At 47.1% G+C, this 14,179-nt stretch overlaps 2 protein-coding genes across 2 annotated transcripts; both read right to left on the bottom strand.

Annotated features, from left to right (window-relative positions):
• Positions 1–2,664: 2,664 nt before the first annotated feature.
• Positions 2,665–5,555, bottom strand: LOC145858914 (olfactory receptor 10J5-like). Its single transcript, XM_082957583.1, has 3 exons — positions 5,418–5,555; positions 3,388–3,536; positions 2,665–2,800 (listed from the first exon to the last, which is right to left on the bottom strand). The coding sequence occupies exons 1-3, from the start codon at positions 5,502–5,504 to the stop codon at positions 2,665–2,667; spliced, it is 372 nt and encodes a 123-aa protein (XP_082813709.1). The 5' UTR covers positions 5,505–5,555.
• A 123-nt stretch (positions 5,556–5,678) lies between these two features.
• Positions 5,679–12,556, bottom strand: LOC106563808 (olfactory receptor 10A4-like). Its single transcript, XM_082957582.1, has 3 exons — positions 12,334–12,556; positions 11,533–11,710; positions 5,679–5,883 (listed from the first exon to the last, which is right to left on the bottom strand). Exons 1-3 carry the CDS (start codon positions 12,554–12,556, stop codon positions 5,679–5,681), a joined length of 606 nt encoding a protein of 201 aa, XP_082813708.1.
• Between the last annotated feature and the right edge of the window lie 1,623 nt (positions 12,557–14,179).

Here is a 14,179-nt window from a genome sequence, read left to right as displayed (position 1 = left end):
CCCGAGCCCATCCTGCTTCCGTCTTGTGTCGTGGGACCTATACAGTGGGAAAGCCAATCAGCCATCCAAGAGTCCCTACGCCACGGCCCAGCACCTCCTGACACCACTGCAGGCAAGACCTACGTTCCGGCTTCCGTCAGACCCCAACTAATGCTGTGGTGCCATACCTCGCTGAGTTCTGGCCAACCTGTGATCCCCCCGACCACGGAGCTACTGACACGCAAGTTCTGGTGGTCATCCCTAACAGCAGACATCCGAGATTATGTTCTTTCCTGTCCTGTCCTGTCCCGAGCCTTTACCTACACCACACAGACCATGGTCCCAGATCGCCATGGATTTCCTCACTGATCTGCCAGACTCTTCGGGCTTCACTACTATTTTAGTTGTAGTGGACCGGTTCTCCAAGATGTGTTGACTCATCCCCCTTCCTCATCTACCTGATGCCATGGAAATGGCCGAGTACATGTTGCAACAGGTGTTTCGTCTGTATGGTATTGCGGAAGACATCATTTCGGATCGGGGACCTCAGTTCGTCTTCAGAGTGTGGTGAGCCTTTTGCAACCGACTGGGGGTCTCCATCAGCCTATCCTTCAGATACCATCCCCAAACCAACGGGAAGATGGAACACCTGAATAAGGAAATGGGAAGGGAAGTACCTTCTCCAACACTGCACCTGCCAACCACATGAGTGGAGTCGCTATCTACCCTGGGCACATGAGTGGAGTCGCTATCTACCCTGGGCCAAATACTCCCTGGTGCATTCCTCACTCCATCTCACTCCTTTTCAGTGTGTCCTCGGATACCAACCCCCTTTGTTCCCATGGGAGACAGAACTGTGCCTGCCGTTGATGAGTGGTTTCGACAGACTGAGCAGGTTCGGGAGACCGCATATTGACACCTGCATCAATCTTCCCTCTCCCAGAAACGGTTCGCTGACTGGCATCGCCGACCCACTCCACTCTTCCACCCTGGGCAACGTGTGTGGCTCTCTACCCGGGACATCCGGCTTTGTGACCCCTGCAAAAAGTTCCGTTCCCGGTTCATTGGTCCCTTCAAAATAACACACCGCATCAATCCTGTCATCTACCGTCTCCAGTTGCACCGCCATTACCGGATCTCCTCATCATTCCATGTGTCCCTTCTGAAGCCTGTGAGGTACAGCCCTCTCCATCCTCCAGTGGTGCACTTCGGCACACCCCCTCCGTTTGACGTCGGCGGTGCAACGGCTTATTCCATCCAAGCCCTCATTGACTCCAAGCACCTGGGTGGTCGCATCCACTACCTGGTTGATTGGTAGGGGTACGGACCCGAAGAACTGTCCTGGGTCTCCGCCCAGGACATCCTCAACCCAGCCATGATCCTGGCTTTCCACCGTAACCGTCCTGACCGCCCAGCTCCACGTCCCTTTGAAGGTCCCCTGCTCAGCTTCCTAGGACGTCAAGAGCAGTCCGTGGAGGGGGAGGGGGGGATATCGTAACATCTGCTTTCAACTCACACTCGCAAACACGTAGATCCCCTGAACGAAGCTCACTGTTCACCCACCTGCATGTCATTATCACACACTATTTAGTTCAGTTCTTTGCACCCCATCTTTGTGAGGTATTATTTGTTTTTTGACACACTTCTATTCAGAGCTCTGTTTTTCCCGTAGTCTATTCCTCCCGTGTATGATAGTTTTGGCCTGCCTCACTAACGACGCCTTTTGCCTATTCCCTGCCTGTACTGTTGCCTTTTTGGACCCCCTGTTTATGACCTTCTGCCTGCCCCTGGACCCAGCTACCTGCCTCCTCCTGTGGTCCTTTACCAATAAACACCTGCTGCACCCTGCGCTTGAAACCAGCTCTCTGTCTCTCATCGTGTCCATTACAGTAACACATTAAAGGTTACCCCCAACACCGGTCATTACACACTACTTGCTTTGATACTGCATTTAGATGACAGTAGGTTTCCTGCAATATGATATACAGTAACTTACTTACCAATGAGCTGCTTGTAAGTTACTGTCATATTCACAGCAACCCCTTTACAGTGCATCCATGAGATCAAAAGTCTAGTTTGAACCATGTTTTGAAACTATACAGTGTTCATTTACATTGACCTTGTTTACACATGGAGTAAACAATTTTATATTTTGGGTTCTGATGGGGAACGGCAGTTCTGATGGAGCACGGCCGTTGAACTAAGCTCATGAGGCATTTATAAATTATATTCTTCAAGAATCAATGGCTAATATATGATTCATTTTAAAGTAAAAAAAATTGTGCCAATTCTGGATTGCCCCTTTAAGGGTTATACTGCAGGTATGAAAACGTATCAAATGTGATTTGATGACATCAGTCTTGAGTGATGTGACATTTCAAATGAAGATATGATTGTTGCTGTCTGAATGTGCTGTGGCCTCTTTCACAGCACATTCAGTATATGGGAACAAAAACAACCAGACAGCAAAAACACATGTGAAAGTTTATTGTTTACCATATTGAATAATGAAATGTAAAAAACATATCAGATTTGTTTCAAATGATTCAGGTCTGGGGCTCAACACCTGCATGACCAGATGACATTTCAGCCAATGGCTTCCTTCATAGGTGAGAGAACAGGAGAAGTGTGCAGTCAGAATGCCTCGTGTGTGATTTTATAAGCGGCAGGCTGCCTGAGATCCTGTCAGCAGGCTATGGGGTGGATGGAGGGTTTGTGATGTGCGTTGGACTGCCCTCGGTAGACCCACTTGGCCAGGAAAGCCTTGATCTCCTTGGTACGGAGGCAGTAGATGAAGGGGTTGAGGAGGGGTGGCAGCAGACTGTAGAATAAGAAGAATACTTCACACACACACACACACACACACACACACACACAGAGGGAGAGAGGCTGGAGCAATGGGCAGCTACTAGGGGTTAGGCCGATAACAAAGTCCTGGCTGATGGAGAAGTTGATGACGCTGCTGGTGTAGACACAGCACCGGGGGACATAGTACAGAGAGATGATACACAGCTGGGAACTACAGGTGGAGAAGGTCTTCCACCGACTCTGGATGGTAGGGGGGAGAAGGGAGAGGGCAAGAAAGGGACAGGACGGGAGGGGAGACAGGGACAGGACGGGAGGGAGAGAGGGACAGAAATGAAGGAGAGGGGGAGAAACAGACAGGAGGGGAGGGGGAGAGAGGGACAGAAGGGAGACAGGGACAGGAGGGGTTCAATTCAGACAGGGGAGCCCCTGTATGGATAGCTGTTTTTGGGATAAGTGCCTTTATCAAGGGCACAATGGCAGTGATGGTAATGTTCTGACAAAATAGCCAGATCATTCCACACTTTTGCGTCGCCCGGCCCGGGACTTGAACTAGCAATCTTTGGGTTCCCAGCCCACCTCTCTAACCTGTGGTCTACCTACCTGTGTAAAAGGGTGAGGCCGATGCGGAGGTCAGGGGTCATGGTCAGGTTGGGGTTGATGGGTGTAGCGTTCACTATGAAGCGGGGGATGTAGTAAATAAGGATGATACAGCCCTGAGTAGCACAGGTAGAGAAGGTCTTCAGCCTGCCCTGGGTTAGAGAGGGGAGAGTAGTGGGTTAGAGGAAAGGTTTAGTTTAGATAAGAACGATACAGCCCTGAGTAGCAGGTAGAGAAGGTCTTCAGCCTGCCCTGGGTTAGAGAGGGGAGAGATGGAGAAATGTTCTCAGTGGGTTAGGGTTAGGAGAGAGTAGTTAAAATTAAGGACAGAGACAGGCCAAGCAATGTGTGATGTAAAGTTGAAATGGTGAACCTGGCAGTCCAGGTTTAGTGCAGAGGAGGCTTCGCAGATGAGGATGTGGAGGAACATACTCCTCAGTGAATTTCATAAAAATAAAATAGTGAAACATAAAAAACGTTATAATTTTTAGATAAAACCTTAATCAAATATTTGCTGACGTGAATATATTTACTACAACATACTGTTTTGTAATGAAGGTCTACAGTAGCCTCAACATCACTTTGTAGGGTAGCACCAGGGTGTAGCCGGAGGACGGCTAGTTTCCGTCCTCCTTCGGGTACATTGACTTCAATACAAAATCTAGGAGGCTCATGGTTCTCACCTCCTTCCATGGAGTTACACAGTAATTATGACAACTCCTGGAGGACGTCCTCTTGCAGCATGAACTGACATTGTCCACCAAATCAAAGGATCAGAGAATGAATCTAGTACTGAAAGCATAAGCTACAGCTAGCGAGCACTGCAGTGCACAAAATGTGGTGAGTAATTGACTCAAAGAGAGAGAAAGAAAATAGTTGAGCAGTTTTGAACAAATGAAGGGGAAGCAAGAGAGAGAGAGCAAGCTATATTTCATTGTATTTTTTTCACTTTCACGTACTTAGCTAGCAAATGCAGCTAGCTAGTTTAACCTACTCAAACACCCGGCTCAAACAAAGAGAGATGCTATGTTAGCTGGCTGGCTATGGCTATCCAACACTGGAACTCTTCCAAGTCAAGCTAACCTTTTGGTCTTATTAATTTATTGCCACAGGGGCCCACCGATGTAACTGCTAAACTGCTTGCTGACTGTAAACTGTAGTGCATGATTGTAGCGGGTTTACTAGCGTGCGAAATCTAGTAGCTATGTTGACTAAGACATTAGCTAATATGGTGACAATGATGTAGGCGGTGTGTAGCAGTTAGTGGTTATGAAATGAAGGGTGGCTTGGAAAGGTTTTTTCGTCTGGTCACAGACAGCTGATGTGTTGTGCACTGAAGTTCACAAGTGAAGGGAAAAGGTGAGAGGAGGAGAGCACGTAAATGCGAGAAGGAATTGTGCAACAAGCAAAGTGATCATGCTGTTTGTATGTGGCTGCTATGAAAGTGAACTGTGTTTGAGTGTGATCAGGGATGAATTCATTTAGCCGATTCTGTTGAAAACCATTTATTAAACGGAAGCAAACAGAACGAAATGGGGATAAACATGCCTGAATTTGTCCAATGGAAACTCTCGTTTATAACTGTTGGACCAATGATTACACCCTAGATCAACTAGACCCAGGCAAGCGTGTTCATCGTAGTATTGAATGTCACTGTCAGCTTGATTACTCCAATTGTTCTCTCGACCTGTCTAAACTTTCATTCATAGGCTATGTTGTAGCAACCTCATGTTGGGTATAGGGAAAATTAGAGTATCATGTGTAGTAGCCTAAACCTATTGATGTTACATTGAGCTTGTAATAGAAATAAGGCCATGCTCATAAACATTTAGTGGTGGGGTCACACACCCACCACCCCTTGCCCCTCCTCCCACCCAGCCCCCTTGCACCCCCACCCCTCCTCCCACCCAGCCCCCTGCACCCCCTCCTCCCACCCAGCACTCCCCACCCCTTCTCCCACCCAGCCCCCCTGCACTCCCCACCCCTCCTAGCACCCAGTCCCCCTGGACCCCCCACACCTCCAGAATTCTGACCTGTGCGTTAGCCATGCGCATCACGCTGACGATGATGTTGACATAGGAGAAGACGATGAAGCCAAAGGGGAGGAAGAGGACGAACATGGATAGTGAGACGGATACTCTGCTCTGGGACGAGATGTCAGCACACGACAGCCTGTTGAGTGAGTGAGTGAGTGGTTGGTTGATTGGTTGACTGAATAATAAAAAAAAATACATATACTGTATGTACATCAAGTATAAGCCAATAAAGTCACTAGGGGTCAAAAGTAGTGCACTTTAAAGAGAATAGGGAGCAATTTGGGATGAGGGCACTGACTGGTTCATTGACACGGTGTTGCAGTAGCAGTGGATGATGCGGTTGGGCCCACAGAAAGGCATCTGGGATGTCTGGATGGTGGTGATGCCTGGAACTATCATGGCTGACACCCAGGACAGGGCTGTTAGGAGAGACATGGTCCTGTTGGTCATCAGCTCTGTGTACCTGGTAGAGAGGGAGGGAGGGAGGGGTGGGATAGGGGGGAGAGATGGGTGGGATAGGGAGTGAGAAAGAGAGAAAGAGACAGAGAGTGATCTGTGAGTTGCCTGCTGTAAAAGGTTGGTCCTTATCGTATTAACACGTGAGAGGGAAATACCGGTAGTTACAGGTAAGTATATCTATAGTATACTGAACAGGAATATAAACGCAAAATGCAACAATTTCAAAAATGTTACAGTTCATATAAGGAAATGAGTCAATTTAAATAAATTCATTAGGCCCTAATCTATGCTTTTCACATGACTGGGCAGGGGCGCAGCCACGAGTGGGCAAATGAGGGCATAGGCCCACCAACTTGGGAGCCAAGTCCACCCACTGGGGAGGCAGGCCCAGCCAATCAGAATATGTTTTTCCCCATGAAACGGCTTTATTACAGACAGAAATACTCCTCAGTTTCATCAGTTGTCTGGGTGGCTGGTCTCAGACGATCCCGCAGTGTCATAAGCTTCGTCTTCTGATAAGGAGAAATCAGTATCGGACCAATACGCAGCGGATTGAGTGCTCATATTTACTTTTAATTTGAATAGAACACAAAAAACAGGCTATACACAGCAGTGCAAAAACAATCTCCCACAAAGGGATAGGTGGAAAACAAGGTCCCTAAGTATGACTCTCAATCAGAAACAACGATGTACAGCTGTTCCTGATTGAGAGCCACAGCAGACCAATAAAGAAATACACAACATAGAAACCCTAGAATACAAAACAAGAACATAAACCTTAAACCCCAGAACACATAAATCCAACACCCCTCTACATACACACACACCCCGAACCATATAAAACAAATACCCCCCTGCCACGTCCTGACCAAACTACAATAACAAATAACCCCTTTACTGGTCAAAACGTGACAGTACCCCCCCCCCCCCCCCCCCAAAGCTGCAGACCCCGGATGCACCTCACAAAAAAATATATACAAAAATAAACCCCTTACTAAAGGGAGGGAAGGGAGGGTGGCTGCCGACACCGACGGCTCCCATGCTACACCCCCCCTCCCCAAACCTCCTACAGTGGAGGTGGCTCCGGCTCAGGCCTTAGTCCCCTACCTAACCCTTCCACCCCCACTGAATACCTCTGCCTGAGGCCTGTCACTGTGGACCCTGGACTGTAGGCCACCTCACTCGGTGCCGGAATGTAGGCCGTCTCACTCGGTGCCGGACTGTAGGCCGTCTCACTCGGTGCCGGACTGTAGGCCGTCTCACTCGGTGCCGGACTGAGGCACTGTCTCGCCGGACGCTCTGGACGAGGCACTGTTGCCGGACACTCTGGACGAGGTACTGTTGCCGGACACTCTGGACGAGGTACTGTTGCCGGACACTCTGGACGAGGTACTGTTGCCGGACACTCTGGACTGGGACTGGGTTGACGCACTGGAAGCCTAGTGCGTGGGGCTGGTAGTGGAGGTACCAGACTGGAGACACGCACTTCAAGGCTAGTGCGAGGAGCGGGAACAGGACATCCTGGACTGGGCTGATGCACTGGAAGCCTAGTGCATGGTGCTGGTACTGGAGGTATCAGACTGGAGACACACTTCAAGGCTAGTGCGAGGAGCGGGAAACACTGGACCGTAGAGGTGCACTGGCGGTCTCGAGCGCAGGACTGGCACCGCCCGTACTGGCTGGGTGTCCACTTCCCCCTGGCAAATGCGGAGCGCTGGCACTGCGCACACCGGCCTGAAAATACTTGGCCTTGCCACAGTACGCATTACCCCTAAGCACAGGACCTGTCCAGTCATATGTTGCCTAAAAAAAGCACGGGATTTGGCTTGGGGCTTAATCCTCGCCCAGCCAAACTACCCGTGTGCCCCCCCCCCCATTTTTTTTTTTTATTGGGGCTGCTTCTCGGGTTTAAATGCCAATCGTGTTCCCCTGTAACTGTCCCATTCTTCGCTCCACTTTAGCCGTTCCTTCCCTCTGTTTCCACCTGTCTCCATGGGAGGCGATCCCTTCCAGCCAGGATCTCCTCCCATGTGTAGGAGCCTTTTCCCTCCAGAATTTCCTCTCAAGTCCAGGTTCCACGGAGCTCTGTTTCTGCTCCTTCCTCCGCTGCATGGTCCGTGTTTGGTGGGAGATTCTGTCATAAGCTTCGTCTTCTGATAAGGAGAAATCAGTATCAGACCAATACGCAGCGGATTGAGTGCTCATATTTACTTTTCATTTGAATATAACACAAAAAACAAGGAAAAAACACATGAAGCTAAACAGTCTTGCAGGCTATACACAGCAGTGCAAAAACAATCTCCCACAAAGGGACAGGTGGAAAACAGGCTCCCTAAGTATGACTCTCAATCAGAAACAACGATGTACAGCTGTTCCTGATTGAGAGCCACACCAGGCCAACAAAGAAATACACAACATAGAAACCCTAGAATACAAAACAAGAACATAAACCTTAAACCCCGGAACACATAAATCCAACACCCCTCTACATACACACACACCCCGAACCATATAAAACAAATACCCCCCTGCCACGTCCTGACCAAACTACAATAACAAATAACCCCTTTACTGGTCAGAAGGTGACACGCAGGTGAAGAAGCCGGGTGTGGAGGTCCTGGGTTGGCGTGGTTATACCTGGTCTGTGTTTGTGAGGAAGGTTAGACGTATTGCCAAATTCTCTAAAACAACTTTGGAGATGCCTTATGGTAGAGAACTTAACAATCAATTCTCTGGCAACAGCTCTGGTGGAAATTCCTGCAGTAAGCATGCCAATTGCACACTCCCTCAAATCTTGAGACATCTGTGGCATTGTGCTATGTGACAAAGCTGCACATCTTAGAGTGGCCTTATATTGTCCCCAGCACAATGTGCACCTGTGTAATGATCATGCTGTTTAATCAGCTTCCTGATATGCCACACCTGTCAGGTGGAAGGATTATCTTGGCAAAGAATAAATGCTCACCAAAAGGAATATAAACACATTTGTGCACACAATCTGAGAGAAATAAGCTTTTTGTGCACACTCTCCATAGCCGATGTGAGCAAGACCTTTAAACAGGTCAACATTCATAAGGCTGCGAGGCCAGACGTATTACCAGGACGTGTACTCAGACAATGCGCGGACCAACTGGCAAGTGTCTTCAATGACATTTTCAACCTCTTCCTGACCGAGTCTGTAATACCTACATGTTTCAAGCAGACCACCATAATCCCTGTGCCCAAGATAGCGAAGGTAACAAGCCTAAATGACTACCACCCCGTAGCACACACATCGGTAGCCATGAAGTGCTTTGAAAGGCTGGTCATGACTCACATCAACTCCATCATCAAAGAAACCCTAGACCCACTCCAATTCGCATACTGCCCAACAGATCCACAGATTACGCAATCTCAATCGCACTCCACACTGCCCTTTCCCACCTGGACAAAAGGAACACCGACATTTTGTGAGAATGCTGTTCATTTACTACAGCTAAGCGTTCAACATCATAGTGCCCACAAAGCTCATCACTAAGCTAAGGACCCTGGGACTAAATACAACGCACTGAAACTGGATCCTGGACTTCCTGACGGGCCGCCCCCAGGTGGTCATGGTAGGCAACAACAGATCTGCCATGCTGATCCTCAACACTCAGGGGTGCATGCTCAGTCCCCTCCTGTACTCCCTGTTCACCCATGACTGCGTGGCCATGCACGACTCCAACACCATCATTAAGTTAGCTGACAACACAACAGTGGTAGGTCTGATCCCCGACAACAATGAGACAGCCTATAGGGAGGAGGTCAGACACCTGGCAGTGCCGTTCCAAGACAACAACCTCTCCCTCAATGTGAGCAAGACAAATGAGCTAATCGTAGACTGTAGTAAAAGGAGGGCCGAACAGGCCCCCATTAACATCACCAATAAACGATCATGGTCCAAACACACCAAGACAGTCTTGAAGAGGGCATGACAACACCTTTACCCCTCAGGAGACTGAAAAGATTTGGCATGGGTCTCCAGATCCTCAAGAAGTTCTACAGCTGCACCATTGAGAGCATCCTGACTGGTTGCATCACTACCTGGTATGTTAACTGCTCGGCATCCGACAATAAGGCGCTAGAGAAGGTACTGCGTACGGCCCAGTACATCACTGGGGCCAAGCTTCCTGCCATCCAGGACCTCTATACCAGGCGGTGTCAGAGGAAGGCCCTGAAAATGGTCAAAGTACAGACAAATAACAGTAAGGACTAGCTGTTGTTCCATACAGTGAATCTGTTATTCAATGCATTTGTATGGGCTAATAACATTAAGGACTATCTGTTGTTCCATGCAGTGAATCTGTTATTCAATGTGTTTGTATAGGCTGATAGCAGTAAGGACTATCTGTTGTTCCATGTAGTGAATCTGTTATTCAATGTGTTTGTATGGGCTAATAACAGTAAGGCCCAAACTATTTTTTCATCACATAATTTTTTTAATATATCTTACAATGTTTCAAGGGGTCTTAAAACCTCTCTAGAGTACGTGGGACGGTAGCGTCCCACCTGGCCAACATCCGGTGAAATTGCAGAGCGCGACATTCAAAAATACTCATTCAAATATTTAACATTCTTGAAAATATTTGTGTTATACATCAAAATAAAGCTTAACTTCTTTTTAATCCAGCCGCTGTGTCAGATTTCAAAAAGGCTTTACGCCGAAAGCAAACCATGCAATTATCTGATGACAGCGCCCCGCATACAAAACCATGAAAAATATATTTCAACCAGGCAGGTGTGCCACAAAAGTCAGAAATAGCAATATAATTAATGCCTTACCTTTGAAGATCTTCTTCTGTTGGCACTCCAAAATGTCCCAGAAACATCACAAATGGTCCTTTTGTTCGATAATGTCCTTCTTTATGTCCCAAAAATGTCAATTTATTTGGCGAGTTTGATTCAAAAATACACCGGTTTCAACTCGCCCAACATGCCTACAAAGTATCTAATAAGTTACCCGTAAACTTGGTCCAAACATTTCAAACAACATTCCTAATCCAACCTCAGGTACCCTCAAATATAAATAATTTATCAAATTTAAGACGGAATAAACTGTTTCTAATACCGGATAAAAGCGAGATCCTGTTCACGTGCACCAAAACAGTAGAGTCCACCTGGAGTGACATTTACAATGAATAGGACTACTTCTTCGTTTTTCAAAAGAAAAACATCAAACAATTTCTAAAGACTGTTGACATCTAGTTGAAGCCATAAGAACCGCAACCAGGTTACTAATAATAAGGCCATCCCATAGAAACCCATTGGAAAATCCTATGACCTCAATTTTTTTCCCCCCGGGATGGTTTGTCCTCGGGGTTTTGCCTGCCAAATCAGTCCTGTTATACTCACAGACATTATTTTAACAGTTTTAGATACTTTAGAGTGTTTTCTATCCAAATCTACTAATTATATGCATGTCCTAGCTTCTGGGCCTGAGTAACAGGGAGTTTACTATGGGCACGCTATTCATCCGGATGTCAAAATACTGCCCCCTACCCAAGAGAGGTTAAAATTCAAAATCAAATAGTAAATTGAACCTTGGTATGACCTTCTGAAAACAATTAAATATAGCTTAGACAGGGCTTATACTCTTATGAGTTAAGGTTAGGGTTGGGTAGATCTATGTTACCTGAGAGGGTAGCAGATAGCCAGGTATCGGTCCATAGCCATGGTCATCATGATGAGAGAGGTGAGCGTTCCAAAGTAGTGGATGAGTTGTTTCTGTATCAGACACGTATAGAAAGAGATGCCAGCGTCGTCCCACCAGTACCGAGCTATCACTTTGGGTAGGGACACCGTGCATACGCCTGGGACATGGACAAGTACCACAACATATCAACATTTTTAAAGAAATATAAATCAATTGATTAGTGAATTTTCTGGTGCTATGCAGATTGGAGAACAGGCCACACATTTGAACAGGAAGTTCATGGTAACATGTCATTACAGACACACATTTTAACATGATAACCTTTCTGTAATGATGACTTCTGTCTCTTACCTATATCTGACAGAACCAGGCTGAGTATCTTACCTATATCTGACACAACCCGGCTGAGTGTCTTACCTATATCTGACAGAACCAGGCTGAGTATCTTACCTATATCTGACACAACCAGGCTGAGTATCTTACCTATATCTGACAGAGCCAGGCTGAGTATCTTACCTATATCTGACAGAGCCAGGCTGAGTATCTTACCTATATCTGACAGAGCCAGGCTGAGTATCTTACCTATATCTGACAGAACCAGGCTGAGTATCTTACCTATATCTGACACAACCAGGCTGAGTATCTTACCTATATCTGACACAACCAGGCTGAGTATCTTACCTGTATCTGACAGAACCAGGCTGAGTATCTTACCTCTATCTGACACAACCAGGCTGAGTATCTTACCTATATCTGACAGAACCAGGCTGAGTATCTTACCTATATCTGACAGAGCCAGGCTGAGCATGATGATGTACATGGGTTTCTGCAGGCTGCGCTCCAGGGCAAACAGCACCACCAGCAGGATGTTCCCCACCACTGTGATCACATAGATGAAGAAGAAGATCCAGGCCACCAGCTGGTTGAAGGATGGATGGAGCCCCGGGAAGCCCACGATCACAAACTCTGACACGCGCGTGTAGTTCTCATTCACCTCAAACATACTGTACTGGGGAAGGTGGGGGGATGGATGGTGGAGGAGAGATAAAGCCTCTGTTCCAGACAGGTACAGAAGATAATCTAAGGTTTTTTAAGACCCTTTTTTTTGTTGCAATTACTGGTGTTTTTCTTAAATGATCCTGGCAGTCAGTTGTACATAGACAGGGCTTATAGGAAATAACAATTTACAGTAACTCATGTCTGGTCAATGATTAAATTAACCTACATGCAGCCAAATGTTCTATGACTGTCATTGAATAATGCATCCTAAGTTAGAGAGAGAGATAATGAGTGAGAGAGAGAGAGAGAGATATGCTGAAGACCCTGGAGGATCCCTCTTCATCCTTACCTCCCAGGTTAGAGAGAGAAAGTGAGTGACATATAAAGTGACATATATATAAAGAGAGAGATCCATCTCTCCATCATACTATATAAAGAGACCCTACATCCTCCACCCTTATCTCCACCTAAGATGGAGAGAGTAAGAGAGAGAGAGAAATATACATAAAAGAGAGAGAATCTGGTGTCCATCCATCTCTCCATCATTACCTCCACCTAAGATGGAGGGAGTAATAGAGAGATAGTTAGAGAGAGTTACATAAAAGAGAGAGATGTTGAAGACCCTGGATGAACTCTCTCTCCATCCTTGACTCCTAAGATGGAGAGAGTAATAGAGAGACAGTCAGAGAGAGTTACATAAAAGACAGAGATGAAGACCCTTGATGATCTCTCTCTCCCTCGCTCTCTCCCTCTCTACATCCTTACCTCCTTTCCAACCAGCGGCCCCAGAGGTGTGTGGCGTTAGCCGCTCTGTACCTCCCAACTTTATACCCAACATGCCCTCTGACAAGCCAGCCAACAGCCAATCAGAGACCTCCACCCTGGTGATGTCATCATTGTCACATTACTCATGATGTCGATTACAGAACGTTTTCATCCCTGGCCACCCCTCTCTAGTGCTATGCAAGTTCTCTCTATCTTTTTTTGTGTACAAAAAAAAGTATGTGGACACCCTTTCAAGTTAGTGGATTCGGCTATTTCAGCCACACCCGTTTCTGACAGGAGTATAAAATCGAGCACAACCATGCAATCTCCACAGACAAACAGTAGAATGGCCTGACTGAAGAGCTCAGTGACTTTCAACGGGACACCGTCATAGGATGTCACCTTTCCAACAAGTCAGTTCGTCAACTGTCTGCCCTGCTCGAGCTGCCCCAGTGACTTGTAAGTGCTGTTATTGTGAAGTGGAAATATCTAGGAGCAACAACGGCTCAGCCACGAAGTGGTAGGCCATACAAACTCACAGAAGGGGACCGCCGGGTGCTGATGCGCATTAAAATAGACTGTCCTTGGTTGCAACACTCACTACCGAGTTCAAAACTGCCCCTGGAAGCAAATAGCACAAGAACTGTTTGTCGGGAGCTTCATGAAATACGTTGTAATGGCCGGGCAGCCGCACACAAGCCTAAGATCACCATGTGCATTCCCAAGCATTGGCTGGAGTGGTGTAAAGCTCGCTGCCATTGGACTCTGGAGCAGTGGAAACACATTTTCTGGAGTTATGAATCCGCTTCACCCTCTGGCAGTCCGATGGACGAATCTGGGTTTGGTGGATACCAGGAGAACG

The sequence above is a fragment of the Salmo salar genome, chromosome 11, assembly GCF_965601325.2.
Source record: "Salmo salar chromosome 11, fSalSal1, whole genome shotgun sequence".
Lineage (NCBI taxonomy): Eukaryota > Metazoa > Chordata > Actinopteri > Salmoniformes > Salmonidae > Salmo > Salmo salar.
Note: the sequence above shows the minus strand (reverse complement) of the source record. Positions and strands in the feature narration are given on the sequence as shown.